Source organism: Accipiter gentilis, chromosome 36 (assembly GCF_929443795.1).
Source record: "Accipiter gentilis chromosome 36, bAccGen1.1, whole genome shotgun sequence".
NCBI classification, from domain to species: domain Eukaryota; kingdom Metazoa; phylum Chordata; class Aves; order Accipitriformes; family Accipitridae; genus Astur; species Astur gentilis.
Window position 1 is genome coordinate 1,785,316 of NC_064915.1, and position 26,674 is coordinate 1,811,989.

General features: G+C 65.0%; 2 protein-coding genes across 7 annotated transcripts; one reads left to right on the forward strand and one right to left on the reverse strand.

Annotated features, from left to right (window-relative positions):
- Positions 1 to 893: 893 nt before the first annotated feature.
- On the forward strand, positions 894 to 24,388 carry PRR12 (proline rich 12). The gene is given in 6 exon segments (XM_049792712.1): positions 894 to 1,200; positions 8,034 to 8,146; positions 12,231 to 12,392; positions 14,956 to 16,392; positions 16,395 to 18,361; positions 23,702 to 24,388. Coding segments are annotated over 6 exon segments (4,452 nt in total). The 5' UTR covers positions 894 to 1,114.
- Positions 8,158 to 12,206, reverse strand: LOC126035036 (uncharacterized). Of its 6 annotated transcripts, none has more exons than XR_007504822.1 (2): positions 10,457 to 12,206; positions 8,158 to 9,695 (listed from the first exon to the last, which is right to left on the reverse strand). XR_007504822.1 is itself a non-coding variant. In XM_049793129.1 (2 exons), exons 1-2 carry the CDS (start codon positions 12,108 to 12,110, stop codon positions 9,368 to 9,370), a joined length of 1,176 nt encoding a protein of 391 aa, XP_049649086.1. In that variant the 5' UTR covers positions 12,111 to 12,206; the 3' UTR covers positions 8,158 to 9,367. The 6 variants fall into 6 exon arrangements, 3 of the variants coding, with proteins under 3 accessions (XP_049649086.1, XP_049649084.1, XP_049649085.1); XR_007504821.1 differs by having other exon boundaries at positions 10,344 to 12,206; XR_007504820.1 differs by having other exon boundaries at positions 10,129 to 12,206.
- Positions 24,389 to 26,674: the final 2,286 nt, after the last annotated feature.

A 26,674-nucleotide genomic window follows, 5' to 3' on the forward strand; every position in this document is an offset into this window, starting at 1 on the left:
CCCAGTTCCCCCCAGTTCCCTCCCAATTCCCCCTTGTACCTCCCAGTTACCTCCCAGTACCTCCCAGTTACCTCTCAGTAGCCCCCAGTTCCCCCCCAATAGCTCTCAGTTATCTCCCAGTTCCCCCAAGTTCCCCCCAGTACCTCCCAGTTACCTCCCAGTTCCCCCCAGTACCTCCCAGTTCCCTCTCAGCAGCCCCCAGTTTCCCGCCAGTACCTCTCAGTTATCTCCCAGTTCCCCCCAGTACCTCCCAGTTACGTCCCAGTTCCCCCCAGTACCTCCCAGTTTCCCCCAGTACCCCCAGTACCACCCAGTTACCTCCCAGTTCCCCCCAGTACCTCCCAGTTACCTCCCAGTACCTCTCAGTTATCTCCCAGTTACGTCCCAGTTGCCCCCAGTACCTCCCAGTTACCTCCCAGTTCCCCCCAGTATTTCTCAGTTATCTCCCAGTACCTCCCAGTTTCCCCCAGTACCTCTGTTATCTCCCAGTTCCCCCCCAGTTCCCCCCAGTATCCCCCAGTACCTCCCAGTTCCCTCCCAGTAGGTCTCAATTATCTCCCAGTTCCCTCCCCCCAACCCAATCCCCCTCCCAGTTAATCCCAGTTCCCCCCCCCAAGCCGCACCCCCCGTAGCCCCGCCCCTCTCCCCTCCGCCCCGCCCCTCCGCTCTCCCGCCACCCGCCTCGCCCCGCCCCCTCCCCCTCCCCTCCCGCCTCGCCCCGCCCCTCTCCCCTCCCCTTCCCCCGCCGCCTCGCCCCGCCCCTTCCCCCGCCCCTCGCCCGCCGCCGCCTCCCGCCGCGCGGTGCATTGTGGGAGGAAGCGGCGGCGGCGCGGCCCCGCCAGCCAACATGGCGGCTCCGTGAAGCGCTTCCCCCCCCCCCCCCCCCGCCGCCGCCGCCGCCTCCTTCCTCCTCCTCCTCCTCTTCCTCCTCCTCCTCCGCCTCCCCCGGCCCAGCCAGACCGGCCCGGCCCCGGGGGGGCTCCGCCGCCGCCGCGGGGGGGGGGGTCCCGGCCCGTCCCGGCCCGTCCCGCCCCGCCCTGGCCTTCCCGTCCCGTTCTCCTCCTCCCCCCCCCCCGGCCGTTGTTTCCCCCCCCGCCGGGCCGTCGCCGCCTCCATGGACAGGAATTATCCGGCCGCCGGTTTCGGGGACCCGCTGGCCGCCGGGCCCGGCTGGACCTACGAGCGTTCCGCTAAGGCCAGGTGAGACCGGGCAACCGGGGAACCGGGGAGGGGGGGGAACCGGTTAAACGGGGGGCTGGGGGGCAGCTGGGGGAGCGGGGAGTGCGCTGCTGGGGGCCCGCTGTACCGGGGACTGGGGGGGGAGCGGGGTGTTGGGGGCCCGGTGTACCGGGGACTGGGGTGCTGGGGGATCGGTGTACCGGGATACTGGGGGCCCGGTGTACCGGGATACTGGGGTGCTATGGGACCGGGATACTGGGGTGCTGGGGGACCGGGATACTGGAGTCCCAGTGCACCGGGAACCAGGATGCTGGGGGACCGGTGTACCGGAATGCTGGGGGATCATTGGACCGGGATACTGGGGGACCGGTGTACCGGGGACTGGGATGCTATGGGACCGGAATACTGGGGTGCTGGGGAACTGGGATACTGGGGGCCCGGTGCACCGGAGACTGGGATGCTGGGGGATCGTTGGACCGGGATACTGGGGGCCCGGTGTACCGGGGACTGGGATGCTATGGGACCGGAATACTGGGGTGCTGGGGAACTGGGATACTGGGGGCCCGGTGCACCGGAGACTGGGATGCTGGGGGATCGTTGGACCAGGATACTGGGGGCCCGGTGTACCGGGGACTGGGATGCTGGGGGATCGTTGGACCGGGATACTGGGGGCCCGGTGCACCGGGGACTGGGATGCTATGGGACCGGAATACTGGGGTGCTGGGTGACCGGGATACTGGAGTCCCAGTGCACCGGGAACCAGGATGCTGGGGGACCGGTGTACCGGAATGCTAGGGGATCATTGGACCGGGATACTGGGGGACCGGTGTACCGGGGACTGGGATGCTATGGGACCGGAATACTGGGGTGCTGGGGAACTGGGATACTGGGGTCCCGGTGCACCGGGAACCAGGATGCTGGGGGACCGGTGTACCGGAATGCTAGGGGATCATTGGACCGGGATACTGGGGGACCGGTGTACCGGGGACTGGGATGCTATGGGACCGGAATACTGGGGTGCTGGGGAACTGGGATACTGGGGGCCCAGTGCACCGGGGACTGGGATGCTGGGGGGATCGTTGGACCGGGATACTGGGATCCTGGTGCACCAGGGACTGGGATGCTGGGGGAGTGGGATACTGGAGTCCCAGTGCACCAGGGACTGGGATGCTACGGGACTGGAATACTGGGGTGCTGGGGGACCAGGATACTGGAGTCCCAGTGCACCGGGGACCGGGATACTGGGGGACCGGTGTACCGGGGACTGGGATGCTGGGGGACCGGGATACTGGGGTGCTGGGGAACTGGGATACTGGAGTCCTAGTGCACCGGAGACTGGGATGCTGGGGGATTGTTGGACCGGGATACTGGGGGACTGGTGTACTGGGGACTGGGATGGTGCGGGACCGGGATACTGGGGTGCTGGGGAACTGGGATACTGGAGTCCTAGTGCACCGGAGACTGGGATGCTGGGGGATCGTTGGACCGGTATACTGGGGTCCCGGTGCACCGGGGACTGGGATGCTGGGGGAGCGGGATACTGGAGTCCCAGTCCACCGGGGACTGGGATGCTATGGGACCGGAATACTGGGGTGCTGGGGGACTAGGATACTGGAGTCCCAGCGCACCGGGGACCGGGATGCTGGGGGATCGTTGTACCGGGATACTGGGGGACCGGTGTACCGGGGACCAGGCTGCTGGGGACCGGGATACTGGGGTGCTGGGGAACTGGGATTCTGGAGTCCCAGTGCACCGGAGACTGGGATGCTGGGGGATTGTTGGACCGGGATACTGGGGTCCCGGTGCACCGGGGACCGGGATGCTGGGGGACCGTTGGACCGGGATACTGGGGGACCGTTGGACCAGGGACTGGAGTGCTGGGGGCCCGGGATGCTGGGGGCCCGGTATACCGGGGACTGGGATGCTGGGGGACCGTTGTACTGGGATACTGGGATCCCAGTGTACCGGGGACTGGGATGCTGAGGCACCGTTGTACCAGGATACTGGGGTCCCAGTACACCGGAAACTGGGATGCTGGGGGATCATTGTACTGGGATACTGGGGTCCCGGTGCACTGGGGACTGGGGTGCTGGGGGACCATTGTACTGGGATACTGGGGTCCCGGTGCACTGGGGACTGGGATGCTGGGGGACCGTTGTAGGGACCGTTGTACCGGAATACTGTGGAACCGTTGTACCGGGATACTGGGGGCCCGGTGTACCAGGGACTGGGGTGCTGGGGGACTGGGATACTGGGATCCCAGTGTACCAGCGACTGGGATGCTGGGGGACCATTGTAATGGGATACTGGGGGGGCTGGTGGACTGGAGATTAGGGTCCTGGGGGACTGGGGTACTGGAGTCCCAGTGCACCGGGGACTGGGATGCTGGGAGACCGGGATACTGCGGTCCCAGTGCACCAGGGACTGGGATGCTGGGGGACTGGGATACTGGGGTCCCAGTGCACCGGGGACTGAGATGCTGGGGGACCGTTGTACTGGGATACTGGGGTCCCAGTGCACCAGGGACTGGGGTCCCAGGGTCCCAGTGCACCGGGGACTGGGTTGCTGGGGGACCGTTGTACTGGGATACTGGGGTCCTGGTGCACTGGGGATTGGGGTGCTGGGCTGCCAGGGGACTGGGGTCCCAGTGCACCGGAGACTGGGGTGCAGGAGAACTGGAGACTGGGATGCTGGGGTCCCAGTGCACCGGGGACTGGGATGTTGAGATCCCATTGTACCGGGATACTGGGGTCCCGGTGCACCGGGGACTGGGATGCAGGAGAACTGGGGACTGGGGTGCTGGGGTCCTATTGTATCGGGGATCAGGGTGCTGGGGTACCAGGGACTGGGATACTGGAATACCGGGACGCTGGGGTCCCAGTGCACCAGGGAGTGGGATGCTGGCATGCGGGAGAACTGGGGTGCTGAGGAGCCGGTGCACCAGGGACTGGGGTGCTGGGGTCCTGGTGAACCGGAGATTAGGGTGCTGGGGGACGGGGGTACTGGGGTACCAGTGTACTGGGGACTGGGGTCCCGTTGTACTGGGGACTAGGGTGCTGGGGCCCCAGTGCACTGGGGACTAGGGTGCTGGGATACTGGGGTCCCAGTGCACCCGGGACTGGGATGCTGGTGTCCCGTTGTACCCGGTACTGGGGTGCTGGGGACTCGGTGCACCGGGGACTGGGGTGCTGGGGTCCCGGGGTACTGGGGACTCGGGGTGCTGGGGTCCCAGTGCACCAGGGAGTGGGATGCTGGGCTACCAGGGTGCTGGGGTCCTGTTGCACCCGAGAGTGGGGTGCTGTAGAGCTGGTGAACGAGGGACTGGGGTGCTGAAGAACCAGGGTGCTGGGGTCCCATTACACCAGGGACTGGGATGCTGGTGTGCAGGAGAACCGAGGTGCTGGGCTCCCAGTGCACCAGGGAGTGGGGTGCTGGGGTGCAGCAGTACCGGAGCTTGGGGTGCTGCAGTCCTGGTGCACCGTAGATTAGGGTGCTGTGGTCCTGGTGCACCGGGGACTGGGGTGTTGGGGTCCTGTTTTACTGGGCATTAGGATACTGGGGTGCAGGAGTAGCAGGGTGCTGGGGACCCATTGTACTGGGGTGCTGGGGTCCCCACGTACCGGGAGTGGGTTCCTAGAGCGCAAAAGAACCAGGGTGCTGGGGTGCAGGAGTACTGGGGTGCTGAGGATCCAGCGCACCAGAGACTGGGGTGCTGGGGTGCACCAGGGCTTGGGGTGCTGGGGACCCAGTGCACCGGAGACTGGGGTGCTGAGCTGCAAGAGTACCTGGGTTTGGGATGCTGGGGTGCTGAGATCCCAGTGCACTGCGTTTTGGGGTGCTGGGGTCCCATCGTAGCGGGGACTGGGGTGCACTGGGGACTGGGACGCTGGGGTGTAGGAGTACGGGGGTCCTGGTACACCAGACATTAGGGTGCTGGGGTGTAGGAGTACTGGGGTGCTGGGGTGCTGGGGTCCTGCTACACCAGACATTAGGGTGCTGGGGTGCAGGAGTACTGGGGTGCTGGGGTCTTGGTACACCAGACATTAGGGTGCTGGGGTGCAGGATTACCGGGGTTTGGGGTGCTGGGGTGCAGTACTGGGGTGCTGGGGTCCTGGTGCACCAGACATTAGGGTGCTGGGGTGCAGAAGTACCGGGGTGCTGGGGTCCTGGTGCACCGGGGACTGGGGTGCTGGGGTGCAGGAGAACCAGAGCTTGGGGTGCTGGGGTGCAGGTGTGCTGAGGACTGGGGTCCCAGTGCACCGCACAGTGGGGTGCAGGAGTACCGGGGTGCTGAGGTCCCGGTGCACTAAGGACTGGGCACCCCATGCACCGGGTGCAGGAGTATTGGGGTGCTGGGATTCCAGGGCGCTGGGTGCCGGGGAGCCGGTGCAGCGGGTGCAGGAGTACCGGGGTGCAGGGGTGCCCGTGCAGCGGTATTTGGGGTGCACCAGAGCTTGGGGCCTCGGTGCAATGGGTGCAGGACCCTGGGGCGCACCGGGTAGCGGGGTGCGGGGATCCTGGTGGACCAAGGACTGGGGTGCTGGGGACCCGTTGCGCTGGGGTCTGGGGTGCTGGGATCCTGTTGCAGCGGGTGCTGGGGTGCTCTGGGACTTGGGGTGCTGGGGTCTCGGTGCACTGGGTGCTGGGGTGCGCTGGGACTTGGGGTGCTGGGAGTCTCTGTGCAAGCGGGTGCTGGGGTGCAGGGATGCTGGTGCAGCGGGTGCAGGAGTATCGGGGTGCAAGGGACACCGGGGACAAGGGTGCTGGAGTCCCGGTGCACCAAGGGATCGGGGTGCAGGAATATTGGGGTGCTGGGGCCGGGGTACACCGGGTGCTGGGGTCTCCATGCACCAGGATTTGGGGTGCTGCGGCCCCGGTGCAGGAGCCCCAGGGTGCAACAAGTACTGGGGTCTGGGGTGCGCTGGGTGCTGGGGTATTGGGGTGCAGGGGTCTTTGTGCACTGGGTGCTGGGGTGACCGTGTACAGGGACTTGGGGTGCTGAGGTCTTGGGGTGCTAGGGAGCCGGTGCGGTGGGTTTTGGGGTGCCAGGTCCCAGCACAGTGGGTCCAGGAGCCTCAGGGTGCTGGTGCACCAGGTCCTGGGGTGCAGGATCCCCGGGGTGCTCGTGCATGGGGCACAGGGTGCACCAGGTCCTGGGGTGCTGGTGCACAGGGTCCCCGGGGTGCTGGTGCACGGGGTCCAGCAGCTCTCAGGGTGCTGGTGCACGGGGTGCAGGGTCCTTGGGGGTGCTGGTGCACGGGGCGTATGGTCCCCAGGGTGCTCGTGCACAGCGTGCCAGCACCCCGTGCACCAGCTCGAGGGGTGCCAGCCCACCCCCGTGCGCCACGAGTGCCCGTGGGGTCACGGGGCCTTGCACGACGGTGGGTGTCGCAAGCGCCAGCCGCCCACACCGGGTTCCCAAGCGCACGCATCGCACGCCTTGCACGACTACGGCCTCGTGTGCTTGTGCATCGCACGGGGATTGGAGGGCTGAGGTGCGTCGTGCCGGCGTACTGCTGTTTGCCGTGCAATCGGCTCGTGCGGCGCACCAGTCCTCGTGCGTTGCACGGGGGCGGGTGTGTCGTGGCGCTGCATGAGCATGTGTGGCACGGTTGGCGCTCACTCTACGCGTGTTGCACGGCGCCAGGCGTCGCACAAGCGTGTGTTGCACGGCAGCTTCTTAACACTATTGCCCATCCCGTGTGCGCCGCACGGCTCCTGCGGGTGCTTGGTGGTGCATTGCACGACTGCGGGTGGCACGTGAGCGTGTGCTGTGGCTCTTGCACGACTCCAGCAGCGCGTGACTGCGCGTTGCACCTGTTGCTCGGCTGCAGGAGTTGCGCGGTTATGCGTTGCACGCGTTGCACGACTGCATTGCACGCGTCGCACGGCTGCAGGGAGCGTGTGATTGTGCATCGGGTCTGTCGCACGGCTGTGGGTGTTGCGCAACTGTACGTCGCAGACGAGTAGGTGAGTTACGGTTGCGTGTTGCAGGTGGTGCGCTGTTGCGTTGTTCGTGCAGCGTGCCTGTTACACGCATACAGATAGCGCACGACCACGCATCATACGTGTTGCACGACTGTAGGCAGTTCAGCGCTGCGTGTTACGCCTCTTACACGCCTGCGGGCAGCTCACAATTGCGCATTGCACGGCTGTAGGCAGCTGCCTTTTGCATATCACACCTGTTGCACGCATGTGGGCAGCCCACAATTGTACGTTGCACAAGCGCAGATGGCTTTTCGCTGTGTATCACGTGCTTTGCACGCTTGTGGGCAGCTCACAGCTGTGCACCATACCTGTTGCACGACTGTAAGCGGTTCTGTGCCGCGTATTGCAGTCTTTGCACACCTGTGGGCAGCTCAGAATCGTGCTTTGCACGAGCATAAGCAGTTCTGTGCTGTGTATTGCACCCGTTGCACGCCCGTGGGCAGCTCACGACCGTGCACCATGCTCGTTGCACGACTGTACACAGTTCCGTGCCGCGTATCACACCTGTTGCACGCCCGCCGGCAGGTCGCAGTTGCGCATCGCACGACCGTAGGCAGTTCCTCATCGTCCATCGCTCGCAATTGCGCATTGCACGACTGTAGACGGTTCCCCGTCGTGCATCGCACCCGTTACACGCCCACGGGCGCCTCGCAACCGTGCGCCGTGCCCGTTGCACGCTTGTAGGTGGTTCTCTGGTGCCCATCGCACCCGTTGCCCGCTTGCGGGCAGCTCACCGCCGTGAGCGACGACTGTAGGCCATTCCCTGCCGCGCGTCGCACGACGGCCGGTGACGAGCGTGCAAGGGGGGGTGCGGTGTGTCGAGCGTGCGAGGCACTGACGGCCCTCCTTTCCCTCCCCCCCCCCAGCCTGGTGTACGGGGGCTCGCGGGCGTCGCACCCCGACCCCGACCTGCTGCACCGCCAGCCCTACGGCGCTCCCCACCCGCTCCAGGGCTATGCCGCCAACCACCACCCCGCAGGTACAGCCGGCACCGTGTCACCCCGCGGCACCCCGACCCCCGGGTCCCTTCGTCACCGTGACGCCCCGACGCCGTGTCACCCTGACGCCGTGTCACTGCGACCGCCCCCGGGCCCCGTGTCGCCGTGACACCCTGACCCCATGTCACCACAACACCCCGACCCTGCATCACCGTGACACCCCAACGCCGTGTCGCGGTGTCACCCTGACCCCATGTCACTGGGACACCCCAGGCCTGTGTCACCATGACACCCTGACTCTCTGTCACCGTGACACCCTGACCCCATGTCACCGCAACACCCCGATCCCGCATCACGGTGTCACCCCAACTCTGTATCACCGTGTCACCCTGATCCCACGTCACTGGGACTCCCCAGCCCTGCGTCACCGTGACACCCCGACCCTGCTTCACCGCGACACCCTGACCCCGTGTCACCAGGATACCCCAACACCGTGACGCTCCAACCCCATGTCACCGAGTCACCCTGACCCCGCATCACCATGACACCCCAACCCCGTGTCACGGTGTCACCCTGACCCCGTATCACCGTGTCACACTGACCCCATTTCACCGTCACACCCTGACCCCGTGCCACCTTGACCCCATGTCACCGTGACACCCCAACCCCACGTCCCTTCGTCACCACGACCCTGCAAGTCCCCAGGTCCCTTTGTCACCGTGATCCCACGGTTCCCCTGTCCCCACAGTCCCCGTGTCACCTTGTCACCGCCATCCCGCGTCACCACGACACCCCAACCCTGCAGCACCCTGACCCCGGGTCCCTCCGTCACCGTGTCACCACGACCCCGCGGTTCCCGTGTCCCCGCGGTCCCGCTGTCCCTTCATCCCCCCAGCCCCATGGCGCTGTGGTCCGGGTGTCCCTTTGTCACCGCGACCCCACAGTCGCCGTGTCCGATCGTTGCCGCAGCCCCGTGTCCCCGTGTGCCTCTGTCCCCGCTCACCGCGTCCCCACATCGCCACGTCCGCACGTGTGTTCTCCCCGTGTCCCCCGTCCCCAGGGTGACAGCGTCCCCGTGTCCCTACGTGCTCGTGTCTGTGTCCCTCCGTCCCCCCATGTCCTTGCCCCCCCACACCTGTCCCCACACGTGTCCCCGCATCCCCACGTCCCTGCACGTGGCCCCGTGCTCCGTCCACGTCCTCGTGCGTGTCCCCGTGCTCCGTCCCTGTCCCCACACTCCGTCCACGTCCCCGCGTGTGTCCTCACGCTCTGTCCGTGTCCCTACACGTGTCCCCATGCTCCATCCCCATCCCTACATGTGTCTCTGCGCCATCAACGTCCCCACGCAGCCCCACGCTCCATTCACGTCCCCACGTGTGTCCCCACGCTCCGTCCACGTCCCCACACGTGTCCCCACGCTCCGTCCGTGTCCCCATGCTCCATCTCTGTCCCCATGCGTGTCCCCACGCTCCGTCCACGTCCCCACACGTGTCCCCACGCTCCATCCGTGTCCCCATGCTCCATCTCTGTCCCCATGCGTGTCCCCACGCTCCATCCACATCCCCACACGTGTCCCCATGCTCCGTCCACCTCCCCCCACTCCATCCACATCCCCACGCATGTTCCTGGGGTCCATCCACATCCCCATGTTCTATCCATGTCCCTACGTGTCCCCCCACGCTCCATCCACGTTCTCAAATGTGTTCCCACACTCCATCCACGTCCCCACACGCGTCCCCACACTCCATCCACGTCCCTGTGCTTCGTCCACATCCCCGTGCTCCAGCCACATGTCCACGCTCCGTCCACGTCCCCACACTCCGTCCGCATCCCCACACTTCATCCACGTCCCAACACGTGTTCCCACGCTCCATCCACATCCCCGTGCTCTATCCACGTCCGCACGCTCTGTACACATCCCCGCACTCTGTCCACGTCCCCATGCGTGTCCCCACGCTCCATCCACATCCCCATGCTCCATCCGTGTCCCCACTCTCTGTCCACGTCCCCACGCTCCATCCACATTCTCACATGTGTCCCCACGCTCCATCCACATCCCCACACATCCCCACACCCCATCCATGTTCCCACGCTCCAGCCACTTCCCCACACGTGTCCCCACGCTCCGTCCCCATCCCCATGCTCCGTCCACGTTCCCACACTCCATCCATGTCTGCACGCTCTGTCCACATGCCCACACTCCATCCACGTCCTCACGTGTTCCCATTCTCCATCCACATCCACATGCGTGTCCCCACGCTCCATCCACGTCTCCACACGTGTCCCCACGCTCCGTCCACATTCCCCACACTCGGTCCACGTCCCCACATGTGTCCCCACGCTCTGTCCACTTCCCCACGCTCCGTCCACGTCCCCACACGTGTCCCCACGCTCCATCCACCTCCCCACGCTCCAGCCACGTCCCCATGTGTGTCCCCACGCTCCGTCCACATTCCCTACACTCCATCCATGTCCCCACACGTGTCCCCACGCTCCGTTCCCATCCCCATGCTCCGTCCACGTTCCCACACTCCATCCATGTCCGCACGCTCCATCCACATCCCCACACTCCATCCACGTGCTCACGTGTTCCCACACTCCATCCACATCCCCACACGTGTCCTCACGCTCCATTCACATCCCCACACTCCATCCACGTGCTCACGTGTGTTCCCACGCTCCATATATATCCCCACATGTGTCCTCGCACTCCATCCATGTACCCACGCTCCGTCCACGTCCCCATGCGTGTCCCCACGCTCCGTCCACATCCCCACACTCCATCCACATCCCCACACGTGTCCCCACGCTCCGTCCACGTTCCCCACGCTCCATCCACGTCCCCACACGTGTCCCCACACTCCGTCCACATCTCCACACTCCATCCACGTCCCCACACGTGTCCTCACGCTCCATCCACATCCCCACGCTCCAGCCACGTCCCCTCACAAGTCCCCACGCTCCATCCACGTCCCCACACATGTCTCCACGCTCCGTCCACGTTCCCCATGCTCCATCCACATCCCCACACTCCATCCACGTCCCCACATGTGTCCCCACGCTCCATCCATATTGCCACACATCCCCACACTCCGTCCACATCCCCACGCTCCATCCACGTCCCGACACTGCATGCATGTCCCCACGCTCCAGCCACGTCCCCACGTGTGTCCCCACGCTCCGTCCATGTCCCCACACGTGTCCCCACGCTCCGTCCACTTTCTCCACGCTCCATCCACGTCCCCACACGTGTCCCCACACTCTGTCCACGTCCCCACACGTTCCCCACACTCCATCCACATCCCCACACATGTCCCCACGCTCCGTCCAATTTCTCCACGCTCCATCCACGTCCCCACACGTGTCCCCACGCTCCGTCCACGTCCCCACGCTCCATCCACATCCCCACACGTGTCTCCACGCTCCGTCCACATCCCCACGCTCCATCCACATCCCCACACGTGTCCCCACGTTCCATCCACGTCCCCACGCTCCGTCCATGTTCCCCACGCTCCAGCCACGTCCCCACACGTGTCCCCACGCTCTGTCCACGTCCCCACACGTGTCCCCACGCTCCAGCCACGTCCCCACACTCCAACCACGTCCCCACACGTGTCCCCACGCTCCAGCCACGTCCCCATGTGTGTCCCCACACTCCGTCCACGTCCCCACACGTGTCCCCACGCTCCGTCCACGTCCCCACATGTGTCCCCACGCTCCGTCCACGTCCCCACGCTCCGTCCACGTCCCCACGCGTGTCCCCACGCTCCGTCCACGTCCCCACATGTGTCCCCACGCTCCGTCCACGTCCCCACGCTCCAGCCACGTCCCCACGCGTGTCCCCACGCTCCGTCCTCGTCCCCACATCCTCACCCGCACTCCTGCATCCCCACGGTCACACCGGTGGGTGTCCATCCCCACAGCGTCCCCAAGCTGTCCCCCGCTCCCGGGAGAAGCAGGACCACCGGTGTCCCCGATCTGTCCCCCCATCCCGTGGGGAAGCATCACCGCCACGTCCCCGAGCTGTCCCCTGTCGCGACATGACCGCGGTCTCGTGACATGACCGCGGTCTCCCCAACCCGCGTGTGTGTGTGTGTGTCCCCCCCCATTTCTCCGTGTCCCCAGGGCTGTCGGGGCTCTTCGAGACGGGGCTGCACCACGCCGGCGGCGCGGCGCCCGACGCTTCCGTCATGAACCTCATCTCGGCGCTGGAGTCGCGGGCGCCGCAGCCCGGCCCCTCCGCATCCTCCCTGCTCTCCCAGTTCCGCACCCCCTCCTGGCAGACTGGTGGGTCTGGGGGGGGCCCTATCCTGACCTGGGAGTGGGGGGGGGACCTGCCCCGGGGTGGGGGGGGTGTCTGATCTTGCTCTAGGGGGTTAAATCTGTCTCAGGGAGGGTCCTATCCTGTTCTGAGTGGTCCTATCCTGCCCCAGGAGGGTGTAATTGCCCCAGGGAGGGTTCTATGCTGCTGGGGGGGGGTCCTGTCCTGCCCCAGGGGGGTGTAATTGCCCCAGGGAGGACCCTATCCTGCCCTGGGGGAGGTCCTGTTCTGCCTCAGAGAGGTTTAATAGCCCCAGGGAGGACCCTATTTTGCCCTGGGGGGGGGTAATTGCCCCAGGGAGGGTTCTATCCTGCTGGGGGGGGGGTCCTGTCCTGCCCCAGGAGGGTGTAATTGCCCCAGGGAGGACCCTATCCTGCCCTGGGGGAGGTCCTGTTCTGCCCCAGAGGGGTTTAATAGCCCCAGGGAGGACCCTATTTTGCCCCAGGGGGGTGTGAATGCCCCAGGGGGGGTTCTGTCCTGCGCGGGGGGGGGGTCCTGTTCTGCCCCAGGAGGGTGTAATTGCCCCAGGGAGGACCCTATCCTGCCCTGGGGAAGGTCCTGTTCTGCCCCAGAGGGGTTTATTAGCCCCAGGGAGGACCCTATTTTGCGCCAGGGGGGTGTAAATGCCCCAGGGAGGGTTCTGTCCTGCTGGGGGGGGTCCTGTCCTGCCCCAGGAGGGTGTAATTGCCCCAGGGAGGACCCTATCCTGCCCTGGGGGAGGTCCTGTTCTGCCCCAGAGGGGTTTAATAGCCCCAGGGAGGACCCTATTTTGCCCCAGGGGGGTGTAAATGCCCCAGGGAGGGTTCTGTCCTGCGCGGGGGGGGTCCTGTTCTGCCCCAGGGGGGGTGTAATTGCCCCAGGGAGGGTCTTATCTTACCCCAGGGGGTTTAACCTCCCCTGCCCCAGGGGATGTAACCTGCCCCAGAGTGTCCCCATTTGCCCCAAGAAGGCCAAGTTTGCCCCTGGGCTCCCCATTTACCCCAGGGAAGTCCCTGTTTACCCCAAGGCGTCTCTGTTTGCCCCAGGAAGTTCCTAGTTGCCCCAGGGAGGTCTGCATTTGCCCCAGGGCATCCCCACTTACTCCAGGGAGCTCCTACTTGCCCCATGGGGGTCCCCACTTGCCCCAGGGAGCTCCTACTTGCCCCATGGGGGTCCCCACTTACCCCAGGGAGCTTCTACTTGCCCCGAGGTTGTCCCCATGTACCCCAGAGCCTCCCCACTTGCCCCAGGGATCTCCTACTTGCCCCAGGGGGGTCCCCACTTGCCCCAGAGAACTTCTGTTTGCCCCATGGGGGTCCCCACTTGCCCCAGACAGCTTCTACTTGCCCCAGGGGGCTCCCCACTTGCCCCAGACAGCTTCTACTTGCCCCAGGGCATCCCCACTTACTCCAGGGAGCTTCTGTTTGCCCCCGGAAGGTCCCCACTTGCCCCAGGGATCTCCTACTTGCCCCAGGGGGGGTCCCCACTTACCCCAGGGAGCTCCTACTTGCCCCAGGGGCCTCCCCACTTGCCCCAGACAGCTCCTACTTGCCCCAGGGGGGTCCCCACTTGCCCTGGGGAGTTTCTATTTGCTTCCTGGGGGTCCCCACTTACCCCAGACAGCTCCTACTTGCCCCAGGGGGGTCTCCACTTGCCCCAGACAGCTTCTGTTTGCCCCATGGGGGTCCCCACTTGCCCCAGACAGCTTCTACTTGCCCCAGGGGCCTCCCCACTTGCCCCAGACAGCTTCTACTTGCCCCAGGGCATCCCCACTTACTCCAGGGAGCTTCTGTTTGCCCCAGGAAGGTCCCCACTTGCCCCAGGGATCTCCTACTTGCCCCAGGGGGGTCCCCACTTGCCCCAGAGAGCTTCTGTTTGCCCCATGGAGGTCCCCACTTACCCCAGGGAGCTCCTACTTGCCCCAGGGGGGTCCCCACTTGCCCCAGACAGCTCCTACTTGCCCCAGGGGGCTCCCCACTTGCCCCAGACAGCTTCTACTTGCCCCAGGGGGTCCCCACTTGCCCCAGACAGCTCCTACTTGCCCCAAGGGGGTCCCCACTTGCTGTGGGGAGTTTCTATTTGCCTCATGGGGGTCCCCACTTACCCCAGGGAGCTCCTACTTACCCTGGGGGCGTCCCCCACTTACCCCAGGGCATCCCCACTTGCCCCAGGGATCTCCCACTTGCCCCAGAGAGCTTCTGTTTGCCCCATGGAGGTCCCCACTTACCCCAGGGAGCTCCTACTTGCCCCAGGGGGGTCCCCACTTGCCCCAGACAGCTCCTACTTGCCCCAGGGGGCTCCCCACTTGCCCCAGACAGCTTCTACTTGCCCCAGGGGGTCCCCACTTGCCCCAGACAGCTCCTACTTGCCCCAGGGGGGTCCCCACTTGCCCTGGGGAGTTTCTATTTGCCTCATGGGGTTCCCCACTTACCCCAGGGAGCTCCTACTTACCCCAGGGGGGTCCCCACTTGCCCCAGCCAGCTTCTACTTGCCCCGGGGGGTTTCCCCCCACCCCAGGGTCCCTCTCACCCTCTTTCTCTCTTTCGGCAGCCATGCACACGCCGGCGCCGGCCGAACTGTTCATCTCGGGAGCTCTGCCGGGTTCGGGCACCTTCCCCTCCTCGTCGGCGCTCAGCGCCTACCAGCACCCGGCCTCATTCAGCGGGCGCAGCTTCCCGGTCAGCTCCCCGCTCAGCCTGCCCGAGGCCGCCTTCAGCCCCGGCTCCAACGGGCTCCTCTCCCCCCACGACCCCCTGCTCCACATCAAACCCACGCAGCCCAGCGTCCCGTCTTCTCTGGGTTTCGAACGTCTCGGCAGCGCCGTCCTGGGTTCGGGTTTACCGGCGCAAGGTTCGGCGTATCGAGGACCGCCCAGTTCTTCCCAGTTTAACCTCCTCTCCGCTCCCTTAGCCGCCCCGGCGGAACAACCGGCTCAACTCTACAACGCTTCGGTTTTCGGCGGCGGCGGCGGGGAGCGGGCCGTGCCGCGGCAGGACAGCGTCATCAAGCACTACCAGCGACCGGCGGGCGCCCAACCGCAGTTGCCGCCGGCGGCACACAGCCTCCAGCACTACCTGAGCTGCGGCGGCACTTACCAGCAAATGCCGCACCGCGCCGCCCTCTCCTGCAGCCCCTTGGGCGAACAATCTCCCGCCAGTTCCGAGGGGTCTCAACAACCCCCCAAAAACGCCACGGCTCCCCGACCGGAGCCGACTCAGAGTTACCGACCCATCATTCAATCTCCGGCGTATTCCGGCGGCAGCGGAGGCGCCGGCGGGGCGGCCGCCGCCACCGGCGCCAGCAACGGCGGCACCAAATCGAAGAGTTACTCGGCTTCGCGGCAGACCCCCCGTTCCACCGCCACCCCCAAGTGCCAAAGCAGCTACACCCCCAGCACCCCCAAACCCAGCTCCGTCATCGCCAGCCAGTCCCCCGCTTATTCCCCGGGGCAACCCCAAAATCTCTTGGCCATGGGACCCGCCGCCGGCTACGGCACCAATCCCCCGGCCCCGCAAAACCTGGGGGCCGGCGGGCAGCCCGCCGGGGCTTTCAGCGGCGGGCAGGGGGGGGAGCTGGGGGGCAAAGCCCCCAGTTATCCGGCCGGGGGGCAAGGCGGGGGGCCGGGGGGCCAGGGCGGGCAGGGGCTGCAGCCCTGCGTCAGCCAGGGCCAGACCTATTCCCCCGAGCAGTTGCAGGCTCTGCCCTACGGGGTGCAGCCCGAGGGGGGTCAAGCGACGGCGTACGGCCCCCCGGCCCCCTCCCAGGGTTTACCCACCGCCAGCCCTTCCCTCAGCTACAGCACCGGCCACTCGCCCGCCATGCCGGCCCCTTTGCCCTACGCCGGTTTGGGGGGTTCCAGCCCCTCGCCCATCATTCGACCCCTCCAGTCCCCGCCGGCCGCCCGGCCCCAGAGCGGAGCGTCGCCGGGACAGTCCCAAAAATACCTGGGCTCCGTTTTATCCCCTTCTTTCATGGCCCCGGGTTACGGGGGGGGGGGCCGGCGGGGCTGGAACGACCCCCCGCTTTCGGCAAAGGGGGGAAAGGGGACGCGGAGCTGCTGGCGGCCGAGCGCAGCGAGGACGAGGATTTCCTCATCCAGCACCTCCTGCAAGCCCCCAGCCCCCCCCGCGGGCCGGCCGAGGGGCTGGGGGCCTGCGAGGAGCGGGGGGGGGCGGGCAAAGGCTTGGGGGGCTACGGGGGGCTGGGGAAGGCGGAGGAGAGGTACCAGCTACAGAGCGTGATCCGGCCCAATTCCAACCTGGAGGGGCCGGCGGCGCTGGAGTTGGCTTTGCTGAAAGAAAAGAAAAAACCCGAGCGAGCCAAGGAATACCGGGGGGCCGGCGGGGGGGCCGGCGGGGGGGGCGAGGGCTTGGCGGCCACTTCGGTGGTCCACTACGGCCACCAGCCCCCCGCCCTGGATTCCTACGGGCAGGAATTGAAGAAACCGGCCGAACATTTGGCCGGCGGCAAGGAGCTGGGGCAGCCCCACGCTTACCTGCCCAAGACCCCCGAGCACGGGCGGCTGGTGGCCGAGGGACCCCCCCTGGAACCCCACGGTCTCTTACTGGACCCCCCCCCCGAACTAGGACCGGTCCCGGTGGTGCCGGTGGCCGTACCGGTACCGGGGGGGTCCCTTCTCCCCTCCGTCCTCACCCACACCCAAAGCCAGCTGCACCCCCGTGCCAAGGGCAGACCCCCCCTGGACGTCCATCTCCTGGAGCAGCAGCGGATGCCGCCCCCCCCGCCGCCCCCGCCGCCCCCTCCGCCGCCTCCGCCGGCCCCCCCGGCCCCCCCGGCCGCCCCTTCGCCCCAGTTGCTGTTGGAAGCCCACCTGCATCAAGCCCACGTCCGCTCGCAGGGGCTGGACCCCCAGGCCCCCCCGCCGCTCCCCCCCGAACCCATGGAGGTCTTACCGGCCCCCCAAGAGATCCAAGACTTTTTGGAACCCCCCCTGGGGTTAGAGCCTCACTTGGGGCAAGCCGGGGGGGTCCAGGGACCCCCCGGGCACCTCCTGGACCCCGAAGGGGGTCCGTCGGTGGCCCCCGCTCCGTTGGAAGCCAAGGACCAGTTTGCCGAGGGGGGGAGCCCGGCGGGGGGCAAGGGGCGCTTCGTCCCCCTCACCTCCATCTGCTTCCCCGACGCCTTGCTGCAGGACGAAGACCGCGGTTTCTTCCCCGGCATGGAGGACATGTTCGGGCCCCCCCCCGAAGACTTCCCCAAGACCACCGAGGAAGAGGAGGAGGAAGGAACCGGGGGTTTGGAGCCCCGTTCCGAGGGGTTGAAGGCTCCCCCCTACGACATGGGGCAGAGCTACCCGGCTTTCTGCCCCGCCGAAGGGGCGGCCGGCGAAGCCCCCCCCTTGGGCTTGGAGCCCCCCAAACACGAGCTGCCCTCCACCGTCAACGCCGAACCCTTGGGGTTGATCCAGAGCACGGGCGAGGGGACCAAACCCCCGTTGGCCGCTCCTCTTTTTTGCTCCTCCAAACCCAAGAAGCTGCTCAAAACCTCTTCCTTCCACCTCCTCCGCAAGCGGGACCCCTTCCCGCCCCCCAAAAAAACCTACGCCCAGGAGTACGAGTTCGAGGACGACGAGGACAAAGCCGACGTCCCCGCCGACATTCGCCTCAACAGCCGGCGCCTGCCCGATCTCTTGCCCGACCTCATCTCCAGCTGCCGAGCCCGACCCAGCCTCAGCCCCATGGGGGACATCGATTTTTGCCCCCACCCCGGACCCCATCCCGGACCCAAGAAACGCGGCCGCAAACCCACCAAACCCAAACGCGAGGGACCGCCGAGACCCCGGGGACGACCCCGCATCCGACCCTTGGCCGAACCGCCCGGACTTTTGGCACCCGACGGTCCCAAAAAGCCGAGGGGACGGGGACGGGGACGGGGCAAGAAGGGCGGCGAGGAGGGGGCCGACGGCAACGGCCTCGAGCCCCTCAAGCCCCTCAAGGTGAGGACTCGGAGGGGGGGTCGGGGGGGGGGGTTTGGGGTGCTGGGGAGGGGCTGCGGGGTCTTGGGAGGCAAATGTTGGGGGATAAGAGGGTTTTGGGGGGTTTGCCCATGGTCTCCTGTCCCTCAACGGCCCCCAAAGTCCCCAAGTTGGGACTTGGCGATGGCTTGGAGCTCCCAAGGTGAGCATGAAAGATTTTGGGGTGCTGAGGGGTGCTATGGGGTCTTGGGAGGCAAAGGTTGGGGGATAAGAGGGTTTTGGGGGGGGTTCCCCGTGGTCTCCTGTCCCTCAACAGCCCCCAAAGTCCCCAAGGTGGGACTTGGTGATGGCTTGGAGCTCCCAAGGTCAAGATGAAAGATTTTGGGGGTGCTAGGGGGTGCTGAGGGGTGCTATGGGGTCTTGAAAGGCAAACGTTGGGGGATAAGAGGGTTTTGGGGATTCCCCATGGTCTCCTGTCCCTCAAAGTTCCCAAGGTGGGACTTGGCGATGGCTTGGAGCTCCCAAGGTGAGCATGAAAGATTTTGGGGTGCTGAGGGGTGCTGTGGGGTCTTGGGAGGCAAAGGTTGGGGGGAAAGGGGGTGTTTGCGCTTGTAGGGGGGATTTAGGGGGTTCCCATGGTCTCCTGTCCTTCAACGACCACAAAGTCCCCAAGGTGGGACTTGGCGATGGCTTGGAGCTCCCAAGGTGAGCATGAAAGATTTTGGGGGTGCTGAGGGGTGCTATGGGGTCTTGAAGGGCAAACGTGGGGGGATAAGAGGGTTTTGGGGGGTTTGCCCGTGGTCTCCTGTCCCTCAAAGTCCCCAAGGTGGGACTTGGCGATGGCTTGGAGCTCTCAAGGTGAGCATGAAAGATTTTGGGGGTGCTGAGGGGTGCTATGGGGTCTTGAAGGGCAAACGTGGGGGGATAAGAGGGTTTTGGGGGGTTCCCCATGGTCTCCTGTCCCTCAAAGTCCCCAAGGTGGGACTTGGCGATGGCTTGGAGCTCCCAAGGTGAGCATGAAAGATTTTGGGGGTGCTGAGGGGTGCTATGGGGTCTTGAAAGGCAAACGTTGGGGGATAAGAGGGTTTTGGGGATTCCCCATGGTCTCCTGTCCCTCAAAGTTCCCAAGGTGGGACTTGGCGATGGCTTGGAGCTCCCAAGGTGAGCATGAAAGATTTTGGGGTGCTGAGGGGTGCTGTGGGGTCTTGGGAGGCAAAGGTTGGGGGGAAAGGGGGTGTTTGCGCTTGTAGGGGGGATTTAGGGGGTTCCCATGGTCTCCTGTCCTTCAACGACCACAAAGTCCCCAAGGTGGGACTTGGCGATGGCTTGGAGCTCCCAAGGTGAGCATGAAAGATTTTGGGGGTGCTGAGGGGTGCTATGGGGTCTTGAAGGGCAAACGTGGGGGGATAAGAGGGTTTTGGGGGGTTTGCCCGTGGTCTCCTGTCCCTCAAAGTCCCCAAGGTGGGACTTGGCGATGGCTTGGAGCTCCCAAGGTCAAGATGAAAGATTTTGGGGGTGCTGAGGGGTGCTATGGGGTCTTGAAAGGCAAATGTTGGGGGATAAGAGGGTTTTGGGGATTCCCCATGGTCTCCTGTCCCTCAAAGTCCCCAAGGTGGGACTTGGCGATGGCTTGGAGCTCCCAAGGTGAGCATGAAAGATTTTGGGGGTGCTGAGAGGTGCTATGGGGTCTTGAATGGCAAACGTTGGGGGATAAGAGGGTTTTGGGGGGTTCCCCATGGTCTCCTGTCCCTCAAAGTCCCCAAGGTGGGACTTGGCGATGGCTTGGAGCTCCCAAGGTGAGCATGAAAGATTTTGGGGGTGCTGAGGGGTGCTATGGGGTCTTGAAAGGCAAACGTTGGGGGATAAGAGGGTTTTGGGGATTCCCCATGGTCTCCTGTCCCTCAAAGTTCCCAAGGTGGGACTTGGCGATGGCTTGGAGCTCCCAAGGTGAGCATGAAAGATTTTGGGGTGCTGAGGGGTGCTGTGGGGTCTTGGGAGGCAAAGGTTGGGGGATAAGAGGGTTTTGGGGGGTTTGCCCGTGGTCTCCTGTCCCTCAAAGTCCCCAAGGTGGGACTTGGCGATGGCTTGGAGCTCCCAAGGTGAGCATGAAAGATTTTGGGGTGCTGAGGGGTGCTATGGGGTCTTGAATGGCAAAGGTTGGGGGGAAGGGGGGTGTTTGCGCTTGTAGGGGGGATTTAGGGGGTTCCCCATGGTCTCCTGTCCTTCAACGACCACAAAGTCCCCAAGGTGGGACTTGGCGATGGCTTGGAGCTCTCAAGGTGAGCATGAAAGATTTTGGGGGTGCTGAGGGGTGCTATGGGGTCTTGAAGGGCAAACGTGGGGGGATAAGAGGGTTTTGGGGGGTTTGCCCGTGGTCTCCTGTCCCTCAACGGCCCCCAAAGTCCCCAAGGTGGGACTTGGCGATGGCTTGGAGCTCCCAAGGTGAGGATGAAAGATTTTGGGGTGCTGAGGGGTGCTATGGGGTCCTGGGAGGCAAATGTTGGGGGATAAGAGGGTTTTGGGGGGTTTGCCCGTGGTCTCCTGTCCCTCAAAGTTCCCAAGGTGGGACTTGGCGATGGCTTGGAGCTCCCAAGGTGAGGATGAAAGATTTTGGGGTGCTGAGGGGTGCTATGGGGTCCTGGGAGGCAAATGTTGGGGGATAAGAGGGTTTTGGGGGGTTTGCCCGTGGTCTCCTGTCCCTCAAAGTTCCCAAGGTGGGACTTGGGGATGGCTTGGAGCTCCCAAGGTGAGCATGAAAGATTTGGGGGTTTTTGGGGTGCTGTGGGGTCTTGGGAGGCAAAAGTTGGGGGGAAAGGGGGGATTTGGGGTTGTTGGGGGATTCCTCCTGGTCCGTTGCCTCCCAATAGTCCCAAAAAGCCCCATGGTTGGGGATGCCGATGGCTTGGAGACCCTTCAAGCCCTTCGAGGTGAGGATTTGGGGGGTTTTGGGGGTGCTAGGAGATATTGCGGGGTCTTGGAAGGCAGAAGTTGAGTGGAAAAGAAGAGAGTTGGGTTTTTTGGGGGTTCCCCATGGTTTCCTGCCTTCCTGCTCCAAAAATCTCCGAGGATGACATAGCAGTGGCTTGGAGACCCTCAGGGTTGGGGGGTTTTGGGACACTGGGGGATGTTGTCGGGGTTTTGGGGTGCAGAGGTTGGGGGGGGATAAGGGGGTGTTTGGGCTTGTTGGGGGGGATTTCGGGGGGTTTGTTGTGGTCCCCTGCCCCCCCAAAACCCCGGAGTTGGGGATGGGGCTGATGGCGATGACATGGAGCCCCTCAAGGTGAGGATTTGGGGGGGTTTGGGGGTGCTGGGAGATGCTGCGGGGTCTTGGGCTGCGGAGATTGGGGGGGGAAGAGGCTATTTGGGTTTATTTGGGGGGGTCGTTTGGTAGTGGGCTATTGGGGGCCACTGGTCAGTATTGGGGGGGGTCTAGGGGTGGTGCAGGGGACTATTGGGGCACTGGGAGAAACTGGGGCGCACTGGAATGTCTTGGGGGGCACTGGTAAGTATTGGGGGCCCCGAGGGGGGGGTAGGGTGTGTTACAAGAGACTACTGGTGTGCTAGGTGCTCCTTGGGGGGCACTGGGAGATAATGGGGGCACTGGGAGATAATGGGAGCACTGGGAGCTCCTGGGGGGCACTGGAAGATAATGGGAGCACTGGGAGCTCCTGGGGGGGGTACTTAGAGTTCCTGGGGGGCACTGGGAGATAATGGGAGCACTGGGAGCTCCTGGAGGGCACTGGGAGCTCCTGGGAAAGCACTGGGAGCTCCTGGGGGGATACTTAAGAGTTCCTGGGGGACACTGGGAGAGAATGGGAGCACTGGGAGCTCCTGGGAAAGCACTGGGAGCTCCTGGGGGGCACTGGGAGATAATGGGAGCACTGGGAGCTCCTGGAGGGCACTGGGAGCTCCTGGGAAAGCACTGGGAGCTCCTGGGGGGATACTTAGAGTTCCTGGGGGACACTGGGAGAGAATGGGAGCACTGGGAGCTCCTGGGGGGGCATTGGGAGCTCCTGGGGGGCACTGGGAGAGAATGGGAGCACTGGGAGCTCCTGGGAAAGCACTGGGAGCTCCTGGGGGGCACTGGGAGATAATGGGAGCACTGGGAGCTCCTGGAGGGCACTGGGAGCTCCTGGGAGGGCACTGGGAGCTCCTTGGGGGGCACTGGGAGATAATGGGAGCACTGGGAGCTCCTGGGGGGGCATTGGGAGCTCCTGGGGGGCACTGGGAGATAATGGGAGCACTGGGAGCTCCTGGGGGGGCATTGGGAGCTCCTGGGGGGCACTGGGAGATAATGGGAGCACTGGGAGCTCCTGGGGGGGGCATTGGGAGCTCCTGGGGGGCACTGGGAGATAATGGGAGCACTGGGACCACCTGGAGGGCACTGGGAGATAATGGGAGCACTGGGAGCTCCTGGAGGGCACTGGGAGCTCCTGGGGGGGTACTTAGAGTTCCTGGGGGGCACTGGGAGATAATGGGAGCACTGGGAGCTCCTGGGGGGGTACTTAGAGTTCCTGGGGGGCACTGGGAGATAATGGGAGCACTGGGAGCTCCTGGAGGGCACTGGGAGCTCCTGGGAAAGCACTGGGAGCTCCTGGGGGGGTACTTAGAGTTCCTGGGGGACACTGGGAGAGAATGGGAGCACTGGGAGCTCCTGGGGGGGCATTGGGAGCTCCTGGGGGGCACTGGGAGATAATGGGAGCACTGGGAGCTCCTGGAGGGCACTGGGAGCTCCTGGGAAAGCACGGGGAGCTCCTGGGGGGGTACTTAGAGTTCCTGGGGGACACTGGGAGAGAATGGGAGCACTGGGAACTCCTGGGGGGGCATTGGGAGCTCCTGGGGGGCACTGGGAGATAATGGGAGCACTGGGAGCTCCTGGGAAAGCACTGGGAGCTCCTGGGGGGCACTGGGAGATAATGGGAGCACTGGGAGCTCCTGGAGGGCACTGGGAGCTCCTGGGAGGGCACTGGGAGCTCCTTGGGGGGCACTGGGAGATAATGGGAGCACTGGGAGCTCCTGGGGGGGCATTGGGAGCTCCTGGGGGGCACTGGGAGATAATGGGAGCACTGGGAGCTCCTGGGGGGGCATTGGGAGCTCCTGGGGGGCACTGGGAGATAACGGGAGCACTGGCATCTCCTGGGGGGGCACTGGGAGCTCCTGGGGAGCACTGGGAGATAATGGGAGCACTGGGACCGCCTGGAGGGCACTGGGAGATAATGGGAGCACTGGGAGCTCCTGGGGGGCACTGGGAGCTCCTTGGGGGGGGGGGGGCACTGGGTGATAACGGGGGTACTGGGAGACACTGGGGGCTCCTGGAAGATACCGGGGGTCCCCTAACGCTCCCCCCCTCCCAAAATCCAGATCAAGCTGGCGGTGCCGAAGGGCGGGGAGGGCCCGTTGCTGCCGGAGGGGGGTGGCCCCCCAGCGCCGGGTGCCCCCCCGCCGGGGGCCGAGCCCCCCCTGGACAGCAGCCAGACGCGGGAACGCATCAAGCAGAAGATCAAGGAGGTGGAGGAGAAACAGCCGGAGATGAAGTCGGGTTTCATGGCGTCTTTCCTCGATTTCCTCAAATCCGGCAAACGCCAAGCTTTGCCCCCCGCCGCCACCAGCCCCTCCAAGACCCCTCGCGTCCCCCCCGCCGCCCCCTTTGCCGTCGGCCCCCCCATATTACCGGGGGGGTTAGAGGGGACGGAGAGCGAGGGGCTGGTGATGGCTTGCCCCAGTCCTTGCAAGCGGCTGGACGAGGAGCTGAAGCGCAACCTGGAGACGTTGCCGTCCTTCTCGTCCGACGAGGAAGACTCCGTCAGCAAGAACCAGGACCTGCAGAAGAGCATCTCCTCCGCCATCTCCGCCCTCTACGACCCCGCCGACCGCAAGGACCCCGACCCCGCCGGTGGGTGCTCGCTTCCCGACGGCCTCCCGGCCCGACCCGGTCCCTGCCACGCTCCCGGGAGTCGGAGGGATCGTCCTGGGGGCTGGGGAGAAGTGGGAGCCCCTGGGATCCGTAGAGATCTACTGGGACCCGTAGAGACCTCTTGGGACCAGTAGAGATCTCTTGGGACCCATAGAGACCTCCTGGGAGCCCTTGGGACCCCATAGAGACCTCTTGAGGCTCACTGGGACCCATAGACGCCTCCTGGGACGTATAGAGACCTCCTGGGAGCCCCTCGGACCCATAGAGAGCTCCTGAGAGCCTCTGAGACCCCATAGAGACCTCCTGGGGGTCACTGGGACCCATAGAGACCTCATGGGAGCCCTTGGGACCCCATAGAGACCTCCTGAGGGTCACTGGGACCCGTAGAGACCTCCTGGGACCCGTAGAGACCTCAGGGGACCTGTAGAGATCTCCTGGGACCTATAGAGACCTCTTGGGAGCCCCTCGGACCCATAGAGACATCCTGAGAGCCCCTGGGACCCCATAGAGACCTCCTGGGGGTCACTGGGACCCATAGAGACGTCCCGAGAGCCCTTGGGACCCCACAGAGACCTCCTGGGAGCCCTTCAGACCCATAGAGTCCTCCTGGGGGTCACTGGGACCCATAGAGACCTCCTGAGAGTCCTTGGGACCCCATAGAGACTTCCTGGGGGTCACTGGGACCCATAGAGACCTCCTGGGACCCATAGAGACCTCCTGGGAGTCCCTCAGACCCATAGAGCCCTCCTGGGCATCACTGGGACCCATAGAAACCTCCTGGGACTCATAAGAGACCTCCCAGGAGCCCCTTGGACCCATAGAGACCTCCTGGGAGTCACTGGGACCCATAGAGACCTTCTGAAAGCCCTTGGGACCCCGTAGAGACCTCCTGGGGGTCACTGGGACCCATAGAGAACTCTGAGAGCTCTTGGGACCCCGCAGAGACCTTCTGGGACCCGTAGAGACCTCCTGGGACCCGTAGAGATCTCCTGGGACCTATAGAGACCTCTTGGGAGCCCCTGGGACCCCATAGAGACCTCCTGGGGGTCACTGGGACCCATAGAGACGTCCCGAGAGCCCTTGGAACCCCACAGAGACCTTCTGGGACCCATAGAGACCTCCTGGGACCTATAGAGACCTTCTGGGAGCCCCTCAGACCCATAGAGACCTCCTGGGGGTCACTGGGACCCATAGAGACCTCCTGGGACCCCACAGAGACCTCCTGGGAGTCACTGGGACCCATCCTGAGAGCTCCTGGGAACCCCAGAGACCCTCCATGGGGGACATAGAGAACTGGGAGCCACTGGGACCCTCCTGGGACCCATAGAGACCTCCTGGGAGCCCCTCAGACCCATAGAGACCTCCTGGGAGTCACTGGGACCCATCCTGAGAGCTCCTGGGAATCCCAGAGACCCTCCATGGGGGACATAGAGAACTGGGAGCCATTGGGACCCTCCTGGGACCCCACAGAGACCTCCTGGGAGTCACTGGGACCCCTAGAGAACTCTGAGAGCTCTTGGGACCCCACAGAGAGCTTCTGGGACCCATAGAGACCTCCTGGGACCTATAGAGACCTCTTGGGAGCCCCTCGGACCCATAGAGAGCTCCTGAGAGCCTCTGAGACCCCATAGAGACCTCCTGGGGGTCACTGGGACCCATAGAGACCTCCTGGGAGCCCTTGGGACCCCATAGAGACCTCCTGAGGGTCACTGGGACCCGTAGAGACCTCATGGGACCTGTAGAGATCTCCTGGGACCTATAGAGACCTCTTGGGAGCCCCTCGGACCCATAGAGACATCCTGAGAGCCCCTGGGACCCCATAGAGACCTCCTGGGGGTCACTGGGACCCATAGAGACGTCCCGAGAGCCCTTGGGACCCCACAGAGACCTCCTGGGAGCCCTTCAGACCCATAGAGTCCTCCTGGGGGTCACTGGGACCCATAGAGACCTTCTGGGACCCATAGAGACCTCCTGGGACCCGTAGAGACCTCCTGGGACCCATAGAGACCTCCTGGGGGTCACTGGGACCCACAGAGACCTCCTGGGACCCCTAGAGACCTCCTGGGGGTCACTGGGACCCATAGAGACCTCCTGGGACCCCTAGAGACCTCCTGGGTGCTCTCTGAGACCGTCCATGGGGCAGGTAGAGAACTCCTGGGAGCCACTGGGACCACCGGGACCCTCATGGGACCCATAGAGACGTCCTGGGAGTTACTGGCACCCATAGAGACCTCCTGGGACCCCTAGAGACCTCCTGGGGGTCACTGGGACCCATAGAGACCTCCTGGGACCCCTAGAGACCTCCTGGGAGCTCCTGGGTGTCCCTGAGACCGTCCATGGGGCAGGTAGAGAACTCCTGGGAGCCACTGGGACCACCGGGACCCTCATGGGACCCCTAGAGACGTCCTGGGAGTTACTGG